A 24,101-nucleotide genomic window follows, 5' to 3' on the forward strand; every position below is an offset into this window, starting at 1 on the left:
ATTGATTGGCCATGGAACTACTGATCTCGGTCATAAATGCCGATTTTGTGCAAATTCAAATGAGACGGAAACTCTACAGCACCTATTCCTGCTGTACTGTCTGTTAGATGCTTGTTTCCCGGAGGCCTAGCACGAGGGGCTGGCTCCGGTCCAGGAGGCCGCGTGGATGACGTGACGTCCTTCCATTCCATGGCCATCTCAAACTTCTGTAGCCATAGCTGCCATCTGGGCCCACTGGACGATGGGTCTGTGAATGGGTCGAATGGTTGGATCAACGTCGACGAACTCCCCTGCGTGCGAGGCGGTGGTGACGCCATAGACAGGTTTGCCGCCATCCTGGATGGTGTTGAGGGTCCAGGGGTAGATGACCCAGTCGCCATGGTGTTGCGTGCGCTTGGTCAACGATTCTCCGCCCTCTGGGTTCGTGCGCGCCCTGTGGTGAGGCAGTGTCCCACTGGCACTTGTGCTCCGATGGATTGGCGCTTCGTGGCCTGTGTGCCATGCAGGAGACGTCGTGCAGGTGATGACCGGGATGACACGAGAAGAGAAAAAAAAATTTCACCCCCTGAGGATGAGGTGTGGGAGGGGAATGAAATGAAAAAAAAAATTTTTTTTTTTTTGGGGGTGGAGTCACGTGATCGTGGGGGCCCCCACCGGGTGTCCAAAAAGTTACACGCAGCGTCCGCGTGCAAAATCGTGGTGGAGCGCGTGGATGCTCGCTCACTTCCTCGTCGCCATTGTTAGATGCTTGTTTCCCGGAGGCCTAGCACGAGGGGCTGGCTCTGGTCCAGGAGGCTGCGTGGCCTTGAGCGTGGCCTAGGCAGGAGCGCTTAATGAAAACACACACGCACGCTGGTTCACATTCGACCGGAACTGCCTCCCACTCCAGGGGGCGGGGCTTTTATTTAGCTGCCCTACGTCACCGCGCTGCGGGACGTAGGGCGGATATAACACTGTCCTTACTTTGAAAGCGAAAGACAGATATGTCTCGGTACCCACATAGCAATGGCTTCGAACCATGAACGTCACATTGTTTGGAAGCGCTGTGTGTGGGGTAGTACCAACCCCATATTATTGGCCCCGGTCCGACTTGTGGGCAAAATCGAGGTCTCTTTAAAAGAAATAAACATTGGGTCAATAAATGTGAGCCACTAGGTGCAAGCATGTGTATTTTATATATACGATAGCACTGTTCAGGGATGTATATTTTATGATGGGAAAAGTTGGTCCCCTATTCATGTTAAATCTTTCGAGTTGTCTTTACTTAAGACGCACACCCCAAACACAGAATGTGGGAGATACCTTCAGATGTTCTGACCCGGGCCACACCCTGGGCAGCAGCGAGGTCTCTTGTTATATCCCTCCTCACGTTGTTAGTAGAAGGATTGATCAAGTGAAGTGATCTTTGAATTGTGCCAGGAGGGGCCTCTAGGGGCTAATGTGTGATGTGCCTGACGGCCATGTGTTTTACATCGAAATGTTCTTGAACAGAGGATAGTATCAGTAAGGCTGCATGTTAAAATAATTATTACTATGTTTTAGGACTATGAATGAAAATGTTTAACCAGGTAACTCCCTACGTGAAATGGGAAAGTATATTATTGGTTAAAAAAAACAGTGGTATAAACAATGTTTTTGGTTTAAATGACAGAAAATTGTAATGTGTAAATTAGTGTTTTGGGAACGTTTTGTACTATATCATTGGATGTCTATTTGTAAAGGTGTAATTCATTTTTTTCACAAAAAAAAAGCTTTGAAAGGGGCAGTGGTGCATACGATTGCGGGCATGCGAGGAGGAAGGGTCAGAAAGGTGACTGTGGAGGAGGCTGGTGGGGTGCGGGCAAGGGGTGTCCCACCCGCGATACATTTAGCAGTTAAAGGCATGACTTCAGGTTGGGGAAGAGACATGATAGGATGGCAGAGGGCGGGCAGAGGGGCAAATCCCAGAGGCGGACAGGCCACCGCGTCCTTCCTAGCCCAGACATGTGCCCATCTCATGTTTATAATGCAGTGTCTGGCGCGGAGGGAGCCTGGACACATGGACCTTCCATGCCCGCAGCCTGCTGGGAATAGCAGCCAGGCTGCATGGTAGGGTCCATTATTCATGATGTAGTGTGTGCCTCGCCCATTGTAGGTAGCCCCACTACCTTTCCCAGGGGACTCCTGTGTGCCCCCCTAAATAGGATTACTGGGGAATACTTACTGCTCGAGAATCCGCAGATGGTCCCCCATCTGAAAGCCCAGGTCCCCGTCATGGGCCGGCTCATAGCCGTACAAGGCAACCACGAGTTTATCTGTGGGGTGGGGGGCACAGGACATATGTTAGAGGGAAGGAAGGAAGGAAGGGAAGGAAGGGAAGGAAGGAAGGGAAGGAAGGGAAGGAAGGGAAGGAAGGGAAGGAAGGAAGGAAGGAAGGAAGGAAGGAAGGAAGGAAGGAAGGAAGGAAGGAAGGAAGGAAGGAAGGAAGGAAGGAAGGAAGGAAGGAAGGAAGGAAGGAAGGAAGGAAGGAAGGAAGGAAGGAAGGAAGGAAGGAAGGAAGGAAGGAAGGAAGGAAGGAAGGAAGGAAGGAAGGAAGGAAGGAAGGAAGGAAGGAAGGAAGGAAGGAAGGAAGGAAGGGAGGGAGGGAGGGAGGGAGGGAGGGAGGGAGGGAGGGAGGGAGGAAGGAAGGAGGGAGGGAGGGAGGGAGGGAGGGAGGGAGGGAGGGAGGGAGGGAGGGAGTTGTGGAGACAGAACACATAGGGAAAGTAATAAGGGAAAGGAAGAATGGTGGAGGCGTGGCATGGTCTCCTCTCGGGAGGCGGGGGGGGGCTTACCTTGCACCGGGGAGCAGGGCGGGGTGCCCCCTTCGTAAGACACCAGAGGGTCCCGGATGTCGGTGTCTGATTGAAGCTGCAGGAGACAGAAGCGAGTGAGAGTGATATTTTGAGGCACCTGGTATTCACCCCATTTATTGAGGGTGATTCTAGAATTCACACATGGGTGCTGCCCACAGTCAGTGGGCGGGGCACGGACACCAATGAGGTAATCCTGACATTGGTAAATAATTAAAATGCAACAAATGTAGTTGTGAACCACACTCCTAAACCTTGCAACAATATACTTTGCTTAGAGAAATCCTTTATTGATTATAGGTGCATGTATTTGTGAGCCTACAGCTATGACCCTATAATCAAGGAATACCACCAATGTCACTACATGTTGGGGGAACCTATCAGTAATTGGGCAGTTATAAGTGGATCAACAACAGACCCTCCCGTGGAGACGACTATGCAAAGAACTGACACAAACACCACCAGTCTCTGCAGAGAGATAGGTTACATAGTGTTTGTCTTTTGAGCCTCCTTATAATTCAAATTTCTTTCAAGAACATATTACATTTTTCAAGATGATCAGGAAAATTACATTGAAGATTGTTTTCGCTGCTCTAGAACCTCAGGATTTGGAACCAGGCATTGAGCGTGACTACAGGGAGCTTTGTTCCACTGGTGCTTTCACTCCTCCGGCCCAATATAACTTGCTGGATGCCTCAGCTGATCGAAAGTGTTTGGACTAATCACAAAAAAAATCTCATCTTTGAAGAAATTAATTCCAAGGGCTTAAGAAATTGTCTGTGTCTCCCGGCAGAATCATAAAACCGGCAGGTAAAGGGGGAGCAATGGTAATCATGAGTGCGGACAATGTGACAGAGAACGTTTGAAGCAATTGAATGGAAAGACGACTTATATCCGAGTTGATTGTACAACTGAGGTATTGCTTTTGATCAAGGATGTTCTACAACAAGCAGAATTAAATCATTGAATTTCAGCTCTACGAGAACGAACACGGCTAAATGACCTGTTCTTTGGGAAGGTACCCACTCCAGAGTCCGCAGCCACACTTTATCTCACTATAGCTTTCGTAGAAGGGAAATATCCATTTGCATATCAGTCTTTGTCCCACCCACATGGGCAGTCCAGTACCGAAATGGTATGGCAATTCTCTTCTGAACAAGAGTACCAAATGGACTCCCAGACCTTCTTTTGAATATTTGGATGTACTTGAAGTCTCACCCAAAGTAACTAGGGTAATCCAGACGTGGAGCCCCTGCTCACTGTGCACAGAGAGGCACAGCTCCACCTCACTGGTGAGGCCTACCTAGGCTGTAGCACCTGTCTGGGGTTGCTGTTGGTACTCTTGTTCAGAGGAGAATTGCCTAACATTTTGGTGCTGGACTGCTTTTGGGTGGGACAAAGACTGATATGCATATGGACATTTCTCCTCTGTGAAAACCGCAGTGAGCTAAAGCGTGGTTGAGACTTTCCCAGGGGCCATCCACCCAAGAACAGGTCAATGGGCTGTGTTCGTGCCGGCAGAGGGACTCCCAGACCTTCTTTTACATAATGTGATATGATACCTATCTTCTATAGTGAGCTGAAAATACATACATCTACAGTAGAACCAGCAGGCAGAACCACTATATCTGCAACAGGCCACTTATTAAAGGCTTTGGCTCAATATTTGGATGAGATTCTACAACCATTGATATGGGTGATGAGCACTTATTTATCGAGCACAAGTTTTTTTTTTTTTTACATCGCTAGAACATCTTGCAGTGACTATATGACTGATTTACAAGTGACATTAGATGTGACCAGTCTTTACAAATCCATCACCCATACTCAGGGACTGGATGCTATGGAATGGTTTCTTCTTCATTTTGATGAAGTAGGGGCTAATAATGTTCTTCTTACTATTTTGAAATTGATATTAAACAACAACTTCCTATGGGTTAAAGGACTATATTACATAAGCATCTGGGGGACATCAATGGGAGCCTGAATTGCTCCTTGTTATGCAAATATATTCATGCGCTACTTTGAAACTCAATCTATTTATATTTTAATGGAACACATGACCAGTTTAAGTTTGCAATGAATATGAGTAGTCAGGAGATTATATTTATTAGGTGTTAGACTCCTTAACTTGCTGAACCAATTAGAGAATTCTTCTTTGTAAAAATTACTGATAGAAAAAGTGCATTGCATGCACAAAGTTTCCAATCTAAAAGACTGTTGAAAGTTTGCAATACATTCTGTGCATAAAAAGGACTGTATCGAGAAAAGATGACTTGCAAGTACAAAATCAATTACTCAAGGAGAAGTTGATGGCAGGAGGTTATGAAGGGTACATTTTGGAAGTGCTCAGAAGTAGCTCAAAGAAAGGCACTCGCCCTTCAAGAAAAGACTCTTTTGCAATCAAAAGAGATGCAATATTCTGCATGTTTGGTATATGTCATTAAAAGCAAAGTTTCAAAATGTATAAAACCTAGAGTATTTTGACGCTACATGACCCTACCCAACAATGTTTCCCAGATTTTTCAGTTTTTTCCTATATAGAAAACATGTTTCACTTAGAAAGATGATGGTTAGAGAAGAAAAAAGTTAAGATACAACTACTAAGGGTATTATCAAGCAGGGCACATTTCCATAGCAACATTGTCAACACTGCAATAGTTTACTAAGTGGTGACAAAATCATTTGTACACTGGAAAGACAATCTTTTCATGAAACTTTGGATTTTGTTATTCCACTAATGTAATGTAAAATATCGGTGTGGCCTATATTATGTTGGGCTAACAAAACTGTGATGCTCTGAGCATACATAAACGGTTTGAACAGCCAATGTTAAATCTCCAGGTGATTATAAGGAGTATTGACATACAGTAGCTCAAAACGCAAATTGTCATCTTGGAGGTGGTAAAAATAAATACTGAGAAGGGGAAGCAACATTACAACATTGTTAGCACAAGCCGAAATATATTGGATTGATAGATTATCTGCACTTGCACTGAAAGGAATGCATGTTGATTGGGATCTAGGGCTTCTTTCAGGACAGATTACTACTTGAAATTATAGAATGTCATTTTAATACATCATCTTTGAAATATATGGCAGTAAGTGGAAGGAGGGCTTGCTGTTGAAGAAAAATTGAAGTCATGTCACATTCCACATGTAATGGTTTCTCGATATTATAACATTGATGGAGTTTATCTCAGTTTGAGGTTTGTAAGCAGTGATAGAATTCATTGCTGGATTGAAATGGATAGAGCTGTTAAGGAGAAGAATACGTTATTAATGGTATGACTCATTGTTATTAATCTTAATATTTAGAGTTCCCATTTCCACACTTTTATATTTATATATCAGTTTGCCAGTTTTCACCTCAATGAGAGATATAGATGCTTTGGTGACCTAATGAATGTAACGGTTAACAATGAGTTAGGACTTCCAAAATAGTGACAGGCGGGAGAGAAGAGTGAATGGAAGAAGCATGTTAGTTGTTGTAGCAGATGGGACGTGATACACGCCACATCAGCATAGAATATGCATCCATACAAGATACTGGTTAGGCGTAGTTTTGCAACTCTGCAGTTGTGGGGGGGAGTCAGTGTCACGGACAGAATGTGTGTCTAAATGGAGACATCTTGTTCAGAGAGGAATTGCCATAGCATTTCGGTGCTGGACTGCCCATGTCGGCGGGACAAAGACTGATATGCAAATGGATATTTCCCATCTGTGAAAGGTACAGTGAGCAAAAAGAGTGTGCTGCAAACTCTCATCTCAGAAGAGGTTATCATGCCATGTTCTTTCTGGAGAGGCGCGCCTGCTACCTTTTTTGAAATATTTGCAAGGAACTTGGGGTTGGTCACCCTAAGTTACCTGAGGCCATCCAGACGTGGCCTCCCTGCTCACTGTGCTCAGAGAGGCACAGCTTCACCTCACTGATGAGGCCCAACAAGGCTGAAACACGTGTATGGGCTTGCTGTTGGTACTCTTGTTCAGAGAGGAATTGCCATAGCATTTCGGTGCTGGACTGCCCATGTGGGTGGGACAAAGACTGATATGCAAATGTTATTTTCCCATCTGTGAAAGATACAGTGAGCAAAAAGCGTGTGCTGCAAACTCATCTCAGAACAGGTTATCATGCCATGTTCTTTATGATATAGAAGACAATGATATAGTTTGAGGTTAATTGGTTGTTGCTTTTGTTACAGATGGTCACAGCATACACACACTCCAAAAAGACAGTTAAAGGGGATTTATTAGTTGCTCTTTCATGAGCGCCTAGGGCCGTCCTAAATCCAGGTGTTTCTAGTCCCCATATAGTGCGCCTACTGCTTGGCTTCTAGCTGGCTGATGGTGTTGGCTTAAAGGCTACTGCCTTATCTATCTAAACTTGCTCCAGAACCTCTTAGGCTGACCCTACACTATTGTTGTGGTAAGTTCTAAAAGGGGTTCTAGGGTTGTGCCTTTCAGACACTCAACCCATTCTGCCTCCTTCCTCCCATGCCCTGATGTTCCTCTCACTTTCGCTTGCTGTTATTATACCCTCCTCCCGTTACTCTCCACTTTTCAATTCCACCCACCTTCTCTCCTCCTACTTCTTCCTCCTCTGTCCCTCCAATGTCTCTCTCCACCTTTACCTCCTACATCTGCCCTCATGTTACTGCTCTCTCACCTACCACTCTCCCCTCTGCACTTTACTAATACTGTACCCTCTACACACCTCTACTACACAACACCACTACAATTCTCCCCTCTCCACACTACCACCTTCCCTTCTTCACACTTCTTCTACACTCTACCTTCTACTCAGTCACCCACTCTCACTCTCACAATCCCTTCCCACTCACTCTTTATCCTTCCTCTTACACTCTCACTCACTTATCTTGCACACACACTCACAACACAATACCACTTGCTCTCACCAACCAAGACCTCACCTGTTCTCCAACTCACCACCACATTCCAGTCCACCGCCCCACTTCTTGTTGGCCTCTCGGTCCACCACCTCCTCCTCCTCTGACCTCACCCCTTTTCTCTGCGGGGGGCTGCTGTGCTGCAGCAATGGGGCCCCACACTGCAGAAAGTCCCAGTGTGTGTTTGGGGGTTGCCTTGCAATAACCCCTAAGGCAGGTAAAGAAGTATTAAGCAGACGCAATTCTGTGGCAAGTCTCTATTCTGCTGCCTCTCTTAGGTCAGACGCAGTGATCCGTGCTCCATGCCACACTTTATTGCATAGTAATGATTAAATGCCAGCTGATAGGAAATGGGTCTTTGGGCATATAGACACACTCGGTACTGCGAGGGATAAATATGGTATAACATTAGAGTGTGAGTGTGAGCTGCCGTGTGCACTCAAGCTGTGTGCCTGTGCCCTGTGCCGCAACATGAAATAGATGATGTTTAATGTTTCCTTGGGTTTGCATGCACAAACCTACTTCTATTGGGTTCCAAGTAATGCCCATTACAAATCAGTTACGGACCTAATGGCTCTTTCACTTAAATACAAATAAGAACAATTGCTATCACTTGAGGTCTCTATTGTTGATGGCGAGTCCTGGCCGGTGAGTTCTTTAGCTAGTGCCTTTTCCTGATTGTATGTTGACTTGCTGTTTTGTATCCGCTTATGTCGCACGACGTGTTCTTGTGAAGGTATTGACTTGTCCGTCTTGGATTCTGAATCTTGACAGACGTTCAGGTGCCGAGTTCGGCATAAGCCTCCCAGGGGTGCTCACAGGCCAGGTCTCGCTTTCAACAATAGAAACCTTCTACTGTTATGGGCTTGGATATATGGACCACGTAGCCTAGATAAAGACTGCATAGGTCGAAACACGTGTCGGCTTCAGGCTCAACAACCCTGTAAATGAAATAAATGGATCAGCTTTGGACCATAATGATAGCAATTGTTCTTATTTGTATTTATCTGAAACAAGCATTAGGTCTGTCACTGCCAGGGGTGGGCGAACCTTTCACCCATGAAGCTGAGTGCAGAATCCGCTCCCGCCCAATCCACGAAATCAGCATTGCATTTCCCCTGCCACTGAAATGTCGCCCCGTTTTGTGCATTTTCGTGCAGAGCGTTGTGTTTCATTCCTGTTAGGGAGAATTCCCCAGAATGGCTAATTCCCCGTGCCTACTGGGTCCCTCAGCAGCTTTGCTGGATTTCTGGGATTTTTTTTTCACCTGGTAAGAATGTGAGCCTTTTTTTCCCACTCTTACATGTGTTTTTGCTGCGTGTGTTGTACATTTTGTGCTCATGGACTATGGAGTCTCACCTACTCAATAGGCATCATCCTTTCACTGTGTGTCACACAGCACCTTTAGTGCAGTGACACAGGGTTGTCTTTTCAGATTTCCCACTGTTAAACTCCATTTTCTGGGACTGACTTCTGTCTCCCAGAACATGTAACGTTGCTATTGACTTTACTAGTCTTTTTAAATCTACAGACCCTGTACAAACTATCTTCCATAGAGTACTGGAAGGGTTAATAGTTATCCCTTTTTGTCTGTTTCTCATGGAACATTATTTTGTTCCCCTTTCTCTAAGATTTGGCTGGTAGCAGAGGTATCTAACATTTTTATTCTACCGCGAGCTATGAAAATAGTCTCGGTTCTGTTAGAGGCTATGGTGGTAGCCTCAAACTCTAACCCGCTGGACCCGATTGATTTTATTTTGGTTCCGGTTGGGTTTATTTGCTATTTCTTTTTGTAAAGGTCTTTCTCGTGTTTTACTTTGCATGCCAAACTAGGTTTGGTTCCTTTGTTCGCTGTCCTTTGGCGGGCTTCTGCACAGAAGCCCTCCTTAGGCACCTGAGTGTCTGGGTGGACAGGATGTGAGGGAGGGGTTTTAGGCCCCCTGTACAGGGTCTCCTTGGAGACCCAAGTCACACTCCAGTTTGATTGGCTAGGTGACTGTCCTGCCAAAAGAGCCACCCTGCTGTGTGATTGACAGCCAGGCTATGTGAATGGGGGAAAACTGCTTAAAAGCAGGTCTTTGGGACTTGGAAGACAGAGTCGACACTGGATCGAGAGAGCCAACGAGAAGCTGAAGGAAGACGACTGCTGCAACTACTGGACATCCCGGTGAAGCCCTGCTGCAGGGCCAAATCGCCTGAACTTCGTCGACAGAGGAGATCCACAAGGAGTCTTCTCCCCTTGAGCCTGGTGGGACCAACCAGCTCACAAAGCCCCTGGACCTCCCTCTTCAGCCTGGTCGAATTTGCTGTGCCATAGGAAACCGTATAGCCAGCTTGAGAGAGTCCCTTCGTGCTTTTAAGGAGCACACCTTTTATTCATTACTTTGCTCTGCTGCTGGTTTCTTCCCTGGGCAGTGCGGGACCCTCCAGTCTTCCTCCTTCTTGTCAGTCTGACAGTCGCTTCAAGAACCGTGAGCCTGCAGGAACTGCCAGGAACTACCGCCTCAGCTACATAACTCGTCTTCATTTAAGGTACTGTTCAAATCCGGTCGTTCGTTCCGTCCGACCGCGGTGAAAGTGTTTTAAATCTTTCGCCTATCCGAAGGCTTATCCTAACTTGTCCATAACTTTTCCTCCGACCAACTTCATTTTGAAGACCAGAAGTGGGAGCTTTGCTTCTAGCTTCAGCTCAAGGGGAGGAGGAGAGTGAACCTCTACCTGACCTACTCAGAGGCCAACCTTTGGATGAGAAAATAGAAGGAGTTAATCTCTCTTCTAATCTGACATCTGAACAACAGGAGGAGGGCAAGTTTCTATTAAATTAGTTTGCCCCCCTGTTTCCACTTTCACCAGGCTTGACCCCTTGGGTCCAGCATGATATTCTCACTGGTGACTGTTTACCTGTGAAAAGCAGAGGTTACAGAATGTCAGACCATGTAAGAACCCACATTAAGGAGGAGGTCAACAAGATGCTTGATCTCGGGGTTATAGAGCCATCTACAAGTCCATGGTCTAGTCCAGTTGTTCTAGTACCAATGGCAGTATCCAAGGAGTTGAGATTCTGTGTAGACTCTAGAGCTCTAAATGCAGTCAGCAAGACTGATGCCATCCTTTACCAAGGACAGATGAACTGGTGGATAAACTTGGTGCAGCCAAGTACCTCAGTTCATTTGATCTGACGTCAGGCTATTGGCAAATAGCCCTGACAGACCATGCCAAGGAGAAAACTGCATTTTCGACCCCAGCAGGCCTCTACCAGTTTAAGGTTATGCCTTTTGGATTAAAGAATGCACATGCTACATTCCAAAGGATGGTCAATAAAGTTCTGAATGGGATGAAGGACTTCTGCATTGCATACTTGGATGACATTGCAGTGTTCAGCCCTACTTGGAAAGAACATGTTTATCACTTAGGATATGTATTGCAGGCTCTTGAGCAGGCCCATCTGACCATAACGGCAAGTTAATGTCAAATTGGTCAGAGGAAAGTGGTCTATCTTGTTCATGAGGTAGGAGGAGGTGAAATAAGGCCATTGCCTTGCAAAGTATAAGCTGTACAAAACTGGGCCAACCACACTACTCAAATCCAGGTCAGAACCTTCCTAGATCTCACTGGGTACTACAGGAATTTCATTGAGAACTATGGGACCATAGATTTTCCCTTGAATGTAGTCTCCTCTACAAAATTCCCTAAGAAGGTTAGATGGAATGAGGAGTGCACACACACCTTTGAAAACCTGAGGAAACCCCTTTGTCAAGCTCCAGTCCTAAGAGCTCCTGATTATCACCAGCCCTTCATTGTGCAGACAGATGCCTCCAATACAGGTATAGGTGCAGTCCTTAGTCAACTGGATGAGAAAGGTAGGGAGCACCCCATTTGCTTCATCGGCAGGAAGCTGAAGGAACCAGAGACAAGGTGGGCAACCATAGAGTGTGAATGCTTTGCTATTGTGTGGTCTCTGAAGAATTTTAGACCATACTAGTATGGATCTACTTTTGTGATTCAGACAGACCTCCAACCTTTGAGATGGTTAATGCAAATGAAAGGGGAAAACCCCAAACTACTTAGGTGGTCAATCTGCCTGCAACGGTTTGATTTCACCATTGAGCACAGGTCAGGATGTCCCCACCAAAATGCTGATGGTCTCTCTATGATGTATTTTTTTTTTAACTTTCTTTATTGGCAAGAAAAAGCAGCAGGCAAACAATACAGCACGGCAGTAGTTAATAATGCAACCGCGGAGTACAAAGCGGGTTTGGGGGTTTTACTCAGGGGGAAGAGTACTTAGCAGAACAGTTCTTACACTGATCCGTTCATAGTGCAGGATTTAGATCACTTGCTGGAGAGGAAAGAAGTTCTAAATCATCCTTGCTGTTAAGGTAGCTGCAGAAGTCCAGCCACACATTTTTTGAGTGAGAGTTACTGGGGAGAGAATTGATATAATCTTCCTCACATCTTTGAGTCCAGGTGAGGGCCTTTTACCACATCTCAAAGGAAGGGGGGGGGGCGCGGCGCTTCCAGTGCTGTAATATACATTTCTTAGCCACCATGGCTCCAACATTCAGAAACTTGGAGACCTTTTTTGTGCCAGCCCCCTCGGATACCCGGAATAACATTGCAAGAGGATCAGGGTCAATATGAAATGGAGTTCAGGGAGACCATGCGAGTGTGCAAACACATTTTCCCCCACGTGGCGTCCGTGATATCCAAATCCAGTTCGGTGCCCCTCACGTCCCGCTGCCTCCGAGATGTAAGTGTCGACTTTGCGACCAGCATTTTGTACAAGGAGGACGTTATACCCCTACTTTCGACAGAGTTGGATATGTAGCAAATTTCAGGTGATTCGGGAGGTTCATCTGGGTACGAGAGCCACATGGCCCGGACTGCCGCTCTGAGTCTAAAATATTGTAATAGCTCCAACGCTGAACCCGAGTGGCCAGGGCGTCATGTGTGCAGGATGATGAATTTCCCATCAGGGTATAGGTCGGACAGTGCCAGGTATCCCAGGTTGACCCAGTGTCGCATGAGGAGCTTGTCATGTGTGGGGGCGAGGCCCGGAAAGCACCAGATGGGTAGCCACTTATAATATGGACGGTGTTCGGGTTGGGATTGCAGTAGTCGCTTCCATGCCATGATCGTAGTGGCAACGGGATCCGCCGGGGCATCAGTGTTATACGTGCGATAGAGGATTAGGGACATGATGTTTACTTCCTCACTTGCAAGTTTCTCAAGTTTCACATGGGGGGGGGATCAGAGTATTTGTACCAATGTGTGGCATGCTGGGCTTGTGCGGCAGTCCAGTAGCAGATGAGATCAGGAGCGCTAAAGCCCCCCCTCTCGTAGGGAAGGGTCATGTGTAGCCACTTCTTTCGAACTGCACCAGAATGCCGTAGAAATTGGGCACATGTAGAATGCAACTGCGTAAAGTAGTGTTTCCCCAGCAAAATCGGGACATTTGCAAAAATGTAAAGGAGCTGGGGAACCACTATCATTTTAATGAGGGCCAGCCTGCCCGACAAGGAGAGCGGGAGATTGCGCCATCTTGCCATTTTGGACTCCACTAATTGCGCAGTGGACGTATAGTTGTCAGTGAGTAGCGAGGGTCGAGAGAGGGATACTTGAACCCCTAGGTATCTGATGCCCTCTGGGGACCAGCGTAGAGGTAATTCACATGTCGGCTGGTGTGTTGCAGTGGTGAGGGAGAATATCTCAGATTTAGAGTAATTTATAGTAAATCCCAAGAATGTGCCAATCCGTGTTATGTGGTGGATGATTGGGTCTAAGTGTGTGGAGGGGTCCCTAATGTAGAGGAGAACGTCATCCGCATATAGTGATATTATTTCCCGTGTATCGCGCAAACGAATGCCCTTGCGGGTATGTTTATCTCGAACGCTGTCAGCCATGGGCTCAATAGCCAGCACAAACAGGATCGGAGAAAACGGGCATCCCTGATGTGTGCCCCTGTGGAGCGAGAAGGGCGTGAAGTTAAAGAGTTGATCAGGACTTTAGCAGTAGGATTTGTATATAGCAGTTTAATGTAGGATATCATGCATGGGCCGATTTCCATTTTCCGCAAAATAGCCCACATATATTGCCAAGACACCATGTCAAATGCCTTTTGAGCATCCAGGGTAACCGCAACCGCATTCGCTGCAGGGTCGATTCTGGACATGACATTGAAGAGCCAATGAATATTGAGGGCTGTGGAGCGCCCGGGGACAAAACCACTTTGGTCAGGGTGGACTAGGTATGACATTATTGGGAGGAATCTATTCGCTATTACCTTGGCAAATATTTTGGTATCAGTATTTATTAATGATAGGGTTCTACAGGACCCGCAGTCGTCCAGGGGTTTACCCTGCTTGGGGAGCACCATGATTAGGGCTTCACGCAGGGATTGGGGGAGAGAGGCCAGACGAAGCGATTCGAACCAGACATCGTGTAATCTCGGGGCCAGGAGAGCAACATGCTCCTGATAGAATTATGAGGTGAGCCCATCCGGGCCAGGGGCCTTACTCTTCTGGAGGGTAGAGATGGCCTCAGTTATCTCCTCGAGGGAGATAGGGGCGTCTAGTTGTTCTCTGGTGGCTCGGGAAATGTAGGTCATGGGAATCTGATCTAGTAGAAGATCTAGGTCGCAAGTGCTATGTTCTCGCTGGGGGGCTATCAAGACTGGCACTATAGGCTACGGGTTTTGCTAGGTGGTCAGCTGTATCTTCGTCTTCACTCGATAGATAACCCTCCCCAATCTCTTCCTCCTCACCTGAATAGTCCAGTTTCTTCCGGCGGGTAAGTCCTGTGTACGGCTTCTTCTTTTTTAGAAGATATGGTCTACCTCGGAAAGAAGCCACCGTGACTCTCAGACAGAGAAAACCCACGGTGACTCCCCTCCGCGACAGCCGGAGGGGAAAAAGCCACTGGAACGGCAAAAAAACCCTGGTTCCAATATAGACGTGAAGGTTGTGGAAGTCCCGGCACTGTAGTAGGTTGAATGATCCTTCGCCGAAAACCCAGGAAATGGTAGGGTCGGCGTGATTCTGCTAATCGAGGGAAATGTATAGGGCGGTTTACAGGTAGGTACTCCTCGGGTTGGAGGACACAAGTGAACGGAGAATCCGGGAGGAGAGTCTCCTAGAGCGAAGAAAATCACAGCAGAGATAGTACGGGAACAGAACACAGGAGAAGGCAAACAGGATCCGGAGAAGGGGGGGCCCGTAGGTAACGGGAGGAGGAGAAAACAACAGGAAGATAGCAAGTAAGACTATCAGAAGGAAAACTAGCGCAAGCAACAGGGCGTGGAATTAACTCAGTTGCAACGCGCCGAGCCGCCGGCAGCCGAGTGAGATATACCAACGGCGGCGGCCATCTTGAAAACAACTAGACCGAGTCTGAGAGGCGAGGAGGAACGTAATGGAACATTTTAATGGCGTCCTTGTGTCCACCTTTGCCACAAACGCCAGTCGCTGACGGCCGTGACAGTATGCCCCCTCCGAAGGCTTCTTCCACCCGGCCTTCCTGGATGTAGTCGGTGGAACTTGCGTAACAGTTGAGGAGAGTGAATATGGAACTGTGGTTCCCAGGTGTCTTCTGAGGAGGGATATCCTTTCCAATGAACGAGATACTCAAGACGTCCCCGATGATAACGGGAGTCCCGTATCCGAGAAACTTCTTATTCCTCGGAAGCTGGAACTGGCAAAGTACACAGCTTGGGGGATGCTTGTTTCAGGGTATCTGGCACAAAGGGACGTAAGAGAGATGAGTGAAACACGGGATGAATCCGCCTGAGTCCCTTTGGCAACTTGAGGCGGAAGGCAACGGGATTTAACTTTGAAGTTATCTCAAAGGGTCCGATGTAGCGGGGTGACAGCTTAGAAGGCCGAACCCATCGAGGAAGGAACTTGGTGGACAGCATGACCTTGGAACCTTTGTCCCAGGCAGGAACTTGACTCCGGTGTTTGTCAGTTTGCTCTTTGTAATGACTGCTAGCCTTAGAGAGGCTCTGACTGGCTGTGTTATGGGCCTCCTTGATCTGCGCAAGGGTGTTCTCCAAAGTAGGAACGTTAGTTTCCTCCCAGAAACTCGGAACTATGGATTGCGGGTTGTAACCGTAGGTACAAAAGAACGGGCTAGTTCCAGTAGCCGTGTGGACAGCGTTATTGTATGCAAACTCTGCTGTGGGAAGCAGGTCCACCCAGTTGTCTTGCTGTTTATTTATGAAGCACCTTAAGTATTGCTCTAAGGTACCGTTTAACCTCTCGGTTTGTCCATTTGTCTGGGGATGAAACCCCGACGAAAGAGCTCTCTCAACGCCCAATGAATTGCACAATGCTGACCAGAATCTGGAGGTATACTGGCTGCCCCTGTCTGAAATTATCTTTTGAGGAAGCCCATGTAACCTAAAAATGTCCTTGAGGAATACGTCAGCCATGACCGAGGCGGACGGGATCTTTGTCAATGGAGAAAAATGTGCAAGTTTCGAGAAAGCGTCTACAGTTACCATAATGCAGGTACAGCCTCGGGATACCGGCAACTCCACAATAAAATCCGTAGAAATGCATTTCCAGGGGCCAAGTGGAACCGGTTCCTGTTGTAACAGCCCCATAGGTTTCGAGGTGGAATATTTGCTTTGTAAGCATACCATACAGGATTGAAAATAGGCTTGCGTGTCAGCCTTCATGTTGGGCCAGATGAAAGCCCTTTGGAGAAGTTCCAGAGTACCTCGTACTCCTCGGTGACCTGCAGTCTTGGAATCGTGGCACCACTGAGTGACTCGTCTTCTGAGACTATTGGAAGGCACAAACAGTCTTCCACGGATAAAGTGCAACCCGTCCTTAGTGGTGACCGGTTGATTTCCCATAATGAGAGTAGGTTCTTGGAGGCAGGCGCCTCGTACTTCATCCAAGAAGTTAGACACTGTAGATATGATCCGGGTACGAGGAAACATAAACTCCTTTCTGTAAGGGAAGATAACATCGTCTCTGCGGGAGAGAGCATCGGCAACTACATTTTGAGAGCCAGGGATGAATGTGATGACAAAATCAAACTGGGCGAAAAAATGAGCCCATCTGGCCTGGCGGGTGTTATAACACTCTTGCTGCTTGAGTATTTGCAGATTTTTATGGTCTGTTCGTATCTGGAACGGGTGTAGGCTCCCTTGGAGCAAATGCCTCCATTCCACACAAGCCAATTTCATAGCAAGTAATTCCTTCTCTATGACTGAGTAGTTGCGTTGGCTAGGATTTAATGTTTTTGAGAAATATGCCACCGGATGCTCTAGGTCCTTGACTCTTTGAAGAAGAACAGCACCTACGGCTGCTGCAGAAGCGTCAGTTTCCAGGATAAAGGGTAGTAGCTGATCTGGTTGTTTCAAAATAGGAGCTGCACAGAACTTGTGCTTTAAGCTGAGGAAGCTTTCTTCAGCCTCACTAGACCAGATGAAAGGGCCTGTGGATTTCTTGAGAAGGGATGTAATAGGAAGAGTGAGTAAGGAAAAACTTGGAATGAACTTCCTATAGAAATTCGCCAGCCCCAGGAAACGTTGAATATCCTTAACCGAAGAAGGCGATGGCCATGACAAGATGGCATCCACCTTCCTTGGGTCCATAGTAACCCCTTTGTCGGATAGGATGAATCCCAAGTAAGACAATGAGGATTGAGCAAATGCACATTTTTCAGGTTTTACCAGAAGACTGTGATGTTGTAGTCTACGCAGAACTTCCTTGACATGTCGGGTATGTTCCTCCTGGCTCCGTGAGAAGACTAAAATGTCATCCAGGTAAACCACTGTGTTAAGGTTCAGAAGGTCGGAAAACAATCGGTCCATGAATCTCTGGAAAATGGAAGGTGCATTGACTAGGCCAAACGGCATGACTTGATATTCAAACAACCCATAGGGAGTGCGAAATGCCGTCTTCCACTCATCTCCTGTTCTTATGCGGAGTAGATGATACGCATTCCGTAGATCAAGTTTAGTAAACACAACAGAGCCTTGGACAGCCTCTAGAATCTCTGATATAATGGGCATAGGGTACCGATCCTTTATGGTCACTCTGTTTAACCCCCGATAGTCGATACAGGGCCGCAACTCCTTAGTATCCCGTTTGGGTATGAAAAACAGAGAGGCCCCAGCGGGGGATTTGGAAGGTCTTATGAGTCCATTTGCTAAATTATCATCAAGGTAACATCGGAGCACAGCCTTTTCCGATACAGAGAGGGAATACATCTTCCCAAAGGGGACCAATGCTTGTGGCACTAGGTCGATACCACAATCCTCTGGGCGATGTGGAGGAAGTCTAATGGGGGTCTGCTCCTGAAAGACTTCGTTGTATTCTGAAAGAAATTTCGGTATGCAATGGATGGAACTGCCTTCAACAGCAGACATGGTCTTTACAGTTGCGAATGTTGGTTCTGGAAGGCATTCTCTTAGGCAAAAGGCGGAATGAAAACTTAGTAGATTCTTAGACCAATCCACCGTTGGGTTGTGTTTCCTGAGCCAGCCTATTCCTAAGATGACAGGGAAATGGGCCACCCGTATAATATCAAACTTGATGATTTCAGAATGCTGGTGTATGGACACCTGGATCTCCTCGGTGGTGTGAGTAATGAGTCCTGAACATAGGGGTGTACCATCCACTCCTTCAACCTTTTGGTCCTCCTTTTTTTCGATCCTTAGCAGACCCACCTTATCAGCCCAAAAAGTGTCAAGGAAGTTTCCAGCCACACCACAATCCAGTAGAGCCTGCGTCTCTACCTCTCTATTCCGGAAGCGGAGTTTTATGGCTATCACCATGAGACGCACATCTTCGCTCATCTGAGAAGAGGCCACAGAAAGTGTACTGTAGGAACAAGGTGTAGCCCCTCGATAGTCCGTTCCACTGACTATCGAGGGCGGTCGTTTCCCGATCTCCTTGGGGGCACATCGGGACAGTCTCTCAGCAAATGGTTGGCTCCCCCACAATATAAACAAAGGTTCCCTTCACGTCTCCTCTTCTTTTCTTCGGCAGTCAACGGAGATCTGGTGCTTCCGACCTGCATGGGTTCATCTCTGGCGGGACGCGATACAGGTGAGGAGGAGGCAGGGGGTATATCCAAGAAAGAATGTGGACCTCGAGCCTTCTTCCTTTCGTTTCTTCGCTCCGTCAGGCGGAAATCTATTCTTAGAACTGCAGTTTGAAGATCTAAAAAGGTGTCTGGGCGCGGGATCCGGGCAAGCTCATCCTTGAGCTCTTCTCGCAAGCCCCGGCGGAATATGGTATACTGGGCCTGCTCTTACCAACCTGCCTTTGCAGCGAGTTTCTTGAAAGTGGAGATATAGGATAGTAAGTCGGTACTCCCTTGACGCACATCCAGCAGTTCTTCGCTAGCCACGTGTGAGCATTCGGTTCGCAAAAAGGTGTGTCGCAGCAGTTCCTTAAAGGCCACGTAGTCCTGCAACACTGGGTCTGATAGGGATACCAATGGAGTAGCCCATGCCAAAGCGTTTCCCGTCATGTGCGTGATCATGAACCCCACCTTGGAATGATCTGTGGAAAAGGCATTTCTGCGGAAGGTGAAATGAATATTACAGGCTTCCAGGAATTCCTTAACCTTTCTTTCCGAGCCGTCGAATTTACCTGACACCAGGGGTAGTGGGGGTAAATCAGTTGTCTGTTGTTCTCTTGCAGCTACTCTTTGTTGGAGCGCCACGTTGTCAGCCTTTAGTGTTTGGACCTCTACGTTGAGGGTTTGGACAGCTGTCACCAGCTCTTGCAGTTGTTGTGGCGTAGCCATGTTTTCTTTTGGGCGTTGCAAACTATCAAGACTGGCACTATAGGCTACGGGTTTTGCTAGGTGGTCAGCTGTATCTTCGTCTTCACTCGATAGATAACCCTCCCCAATCTCTTCCTCCTCACCTGAATAGTCCAGTTTCTTCCGGCGGGTAGGTCCTGTGTACGGCTTCTTCTTTTTTAGAAGATATGGTCTACCTCGGAAAGAAGCCACCGTGACTCTCAGACAGAGAAAACCCACGGTGACTCCCCTCCGCGACAGCCGGAGGGGAAAAAGCCACTGGAACGGCAAAAAACCCCTGGTTCCAATATAGACGTGAAGGTTGTGGAAGTCCCGGCACTGTAGTAGGTTGAATGATCCTTCGCCGAAAACCCAGGAAATGGTAGGGTCGGCGTGATTCTGCTAATCGAGGGAAATGTATAGGGCGGTTTACAGGTAGGTACTCCTTGGGTTGGAGGACACAAGTGAACGGAGAATCCGGGAGGAGAGTCTCCTAGAGCGAAGAAAATCACAGCAGAGATAGTACGGGAACAGAACACAGGAGAAGGCAAACAGGATCCAGAGAAGGGGGGGCCCGTAGGTAACGGGAGGAGGAGAAAACAACAGGAAGATAGCAAGTAAGACTATCAGAAGGAAAACTAGCGCAAGCAACAGGGTGTGGAATTAACTCAGTTGCAACGCGCCGAGCCGCCGGCAGCCGAGTGAGATATACCAACGGCGGCGGCCATCTTGAAAACAACTAGACCGAGTCTGAGAGGCGAGGATGAACGTAATGGAACATTTTAATGGCGTCCTTGTGTCCACCTTCGCCACAAACGCCAGTCGCTGACGGCCGTGACAGGGGCGTAGAGGGCCGCATAGAAATCCGCAAAGGTCTCAAGGATGTGTTGGTCCGACCAGTGTCGGACACCCTGTGAATCCACGATGTTATCAATGCAGGATCTGCCCCCCTCGTTCAGGCCAGCCTGGCCAGGGTCCGCCCCGGTCTGTCCCCCTCTCCGTACTTCCGTGCAGCCCGGGGCCGTGCATAGTATTGGACCTCTCTAAGGGCGTGGGACTCAAAGGCCTCCAGCTCCGATCTTATCTGTGCTAGATTGGCTGGGGTAGACGTATATCCGCTCAAGTTCTTTGAGTTTAGTTTCGGAGCGTTGTAGGTTGTTCTTTATATCTTTAAGTGCACCGGACTCCCTGGCGATACACATACCTCTAATAAACACTTTGAATGCCTCCCAACGGTTCCCATCAGTTGTGTCATGACGTTTGTTGCAGTCAAAGAAGGTGTTAATGTTGGAAAGGATCTCAGCCTTGAAGACTATATCCCGCAGTGCCTCCTTTTTGAAGCGCCAGGCAGAATGGGTCAGCCGGTCGTGGCCCAATTTGATGTGCAATGTCACCGGGGAGTGGTCTGAGAGTGTGCGCGCTAACATCTGTACGTCTACAATCTCACCCATAAGCTCAGTCGATGCGAGAAATAGGTCTATCCTAGAGAAACTATTGTGTACCGACAAGTATAACGTGAAGTCTCTCGTGTTGGGGTGGAGCGTTCTGCACACATCGCACAGTCCCAACCTTTCTATGTGCTCGTAAAGGCGGGTGGCCGCTCGGGCCACGGGCTGGCGAGACACGCCGGATCTATTTAGAGCGTTTTCCAGGATCAGATTCAAGTCCCCCCCCCATATAACTGGGATGTCAATATATTTCATGAGCAGGGCTGTTACTTCGTCAAAGAATTCGGGTGCATCAATATTCGGGGTGTATGTGTTCACCAGGAGACACTCAGTGTTAGCCAAGAGACAATGTAGGATTACATATCTGCCTCCTGAGTCTATATCGCGTAGTGAAAATTCAAGCAACTTGTGGACAAGGGTTAGCACTCCTCTGGATTGGGTAGAAAATTTGGTGTAGAACCTGTTGGAATCCCAGGAAGGCGCAATGCATGCTACGAGGTGTCCCAGAGTATGTGTTTCTTGGAGGAGGAGTATTTTGACACCATGTCTTTGGGCATATGTGTTTATCCTACGGGCTTTCGTAAAGTTGCTCAACCCCCGGACATTCAATGTCATCAGTTTAACAGTCATCGCTAACATTATGGAACATCCCAAACATGGAATCTGCCTCCCTTCGGCACCCCCCGCACCGCCACTGCCCTCCCCCAACCAGCAGTGTAATGACACCCACCCAAATGAAAGGCAACAGCGTGCCTGAGCCAACTAGGCCGCGTAAGCCCTCCTGCCCAACAGGGGCAAAACAAATAACAGATCGCCACATTAGGCATTGCAGCTGCAGTGGGGGTCGCTGTTGCAGTGCATCCAGCTTAGTTTCTAACTTGGTGCCAACGGCACCGCAATACATACAGCGGTCATTTATGACAAGATTGCAGTAGTACCATTACCACACATATCAACAGCATTAGGGGAAATGATGAGAATTGCGCCATGAGTGGTAATGGGGGCCTGCAGCGGGGCAAGAGCCCCAGGTGCGCCATCTAACAGCGCAGTGATGATAACAGGGAGATGGGCGGCACCCGCCGCAGGCCGGGATGTCCCAGTTCATAGCGCGTTGGGCTCAGATAATTAGCCATGATGAAGGATCAGGGGGGAGAAGGATCTGTTGGCTGTGAGTATAGCTCGAGCTGGTTGGTCGGGACGATGGTGCTTGATCTCCGACGCTTAGTCGTTGTCCATTTGGTCCTCCTCCGGATCACCAAGCGGGATCTGCGCTTCAATGAATTTCACAGCTTTGTCTGGGACCGTGAAGAAGTATAGTTTGTTGCGGAAGGTAAACTTCAAGCGTGCCGGGAAGAGCATTGCATATTCGATTTTCCTTTCCTTAAGTAGCTTTTTCACCCCATTGAACTGCCTACGCTCCATCTGGACCTCCACTGAGAAGTCTGGGAAGATTCTGATGATATGCGAATCCAATCTCAGCTCTCCTTTCTCTCGGCCCAGCCGTATTATATGATCCCTGTCCCTATAGCTGAGAATACTGGCAATTATTGGCCTGGGGAAGTCACTGGGCTTGGCCGTGGGGCCAGCGCCCTGTGAGCACATTCCACCGTGAAGAATGGGGAGAGCTGAGAGGTATCCAAGAGGTCCTTGAGGAGGTTTTCAATGGCCAAATCCATTTTTCCCTTGAAGACGGATTCCGGAACTCCCACAATGCGGATATTGTTCCTGCAGGATCTGGATTCCAAGTCATCACACTTGGACTTCACTTGTTTCATATCTCCTGCTAGTTCCGCAACAGTGGTGTCTAGGGCAAGCACCCCGTCCTCATTGTCTCCTATCCTGGTCTCCGCCTCAGTTATCCTGGTGCCGTGTTGGTCCAACTTGGTACGCAAAGAGGCCACATTGTCGTCCAGTTTCTCATGGAATGAGGCAAAGTTCTTTGCCATAGATTCCATCATCAGCGTGAGGTCGGGCTGAGGGGGGTCTGGCAGAGGATCCATGTCATCCTGGTTCGAGGAAGAGCCCCCCTGCTCGGGCCTGGGAGTCGACTTGGTGAATTTATCCATGGCTCTGGTCTTGGCAGTCCCATGTGATCTATTCGACATTTTCAGGGGTGTATGGGCCGGAGAAAGAAGATGTAGCCCATACAGGCAGTAGGAAAAGGGTCTTGCGGCAGCCCACGTCTGCCGTCCGCAGGGTGGGTGAGGGGAGCTCCGCCCCAACCCCCAGGGGGCCCAGCTAGAGGAGACAATCCAAGAAAGCAGTGAAGCCACAGGCAACATTGAGGAGCAGGTGTATGTTGTATCGTGGGAGGGCAGAGGCACTCTGGGCAATCAAGACGGGTACCAGGGGCCAAGACCAGGGCCAGTCCACGTTGGGGAAGGATCAGGGACCGGGGGGTGGCAGTGCCGCTGACCGTTGGTTTAATAGTTAGACTGTGGGCGGGCCACCAGACACCCAGTGTAGCTGGAGGGTATTGGGCCACAAAGAGAGTAGCAGTTATGCAGGTGTAGATCTTGGTGAAGGCCTTGAGGGTCTCGGGGTGTCAGCATAGTTCCGCCCAGCCAGGCCGACATTGAGAGCACCACACCCCACCAATCATAGGCGCAATAATAGATGTAGGCGCAAGCACGTCACAGGGGTCCACATATAACAGCAGGATGAGTTGGGAATCCAATGTTTTGGGCAGTGTCTGTGATCCGTTGCACCGGCAAGCAGACTGCACCTTGATATTAGTGTTCCAGCAGAGGCGCCGGGGAGGAGAGATCAAAGTGCCCCAAGTGAGTGCCAACACTGGAAGCAGCGCACATGAGGCAATGGCGCAGCACAAATCAGGCGGGTCCCACAGGGAACATGGGCCCCCCCCAACTGCCCAGAGAGATGCCCGGTAAGAGCAGGCCTGGCACGTCCGCCCGCCCCGCAGGAGCCGGCAGTGGCAGGAGCCAGAGGTCCGTGGGGCAAGGTGGCAGAGGAGGAGGTATGAGTTAGTAAGTAGGCAGCCCCCCGACTCCTTACCCGCAGCAACAGCAGTCCGGGTCACGGGGCAGGATGTAGAGGAGGGCTGCGGGGAGCCAGCTGCCCCTCCGCCACGGCCCGGCAGGACAGTCTGGCAGGAGGGCTGCGGAGCCCAGCTGCACCCTGCGTCAGGC

At 48.5% G+C, this 24,101-nt stretch overlaps 1 protein-coding gene across 1 annotated transcript in view; it reads right to left on the reverse strand.

Moving 5' to 3' along the window:
• The window catches only part of LCK (LCK proto-oncogene, Src family tyrosine kinase), a 544,660-nt gene that overhangs the window by 355,482 nt on the left and 165,077 nt on the right, over positions 1-24,101 (reverse strand). Inside the window, exons 3-4 of the mRNA XM_069622474.1 lie at positions 2,814-2,889; positions 2,204-2,294 (exon numbers count right to left, since the gene is read on the reverse strand). Of these exons, the coding sequence (XP_069478575.1) occupies positions 2,204-2,294; positions 2,814-2,889 (167 nt within the window). The remainder of the gene's footprint in view (positions 1-2,203; positions 2,295-2,813; positions 2,890-24,101) is intronic.

This window comes from Ambystoma mexicanum, chromosome 11 (assembly GCF_040938575.1).
Source record: "Ambystoma mexicanum isolate Mex_15411 chromosome 11, UKY_AmexF1_1, whole genome shotgun sequence".
Lineage (NCBI taxonomy): Eukaryota > Metazoa > Chordata > Amphibia > Caudata > Ambystomatidae > Ambystoma > Ambystoma mexicanum.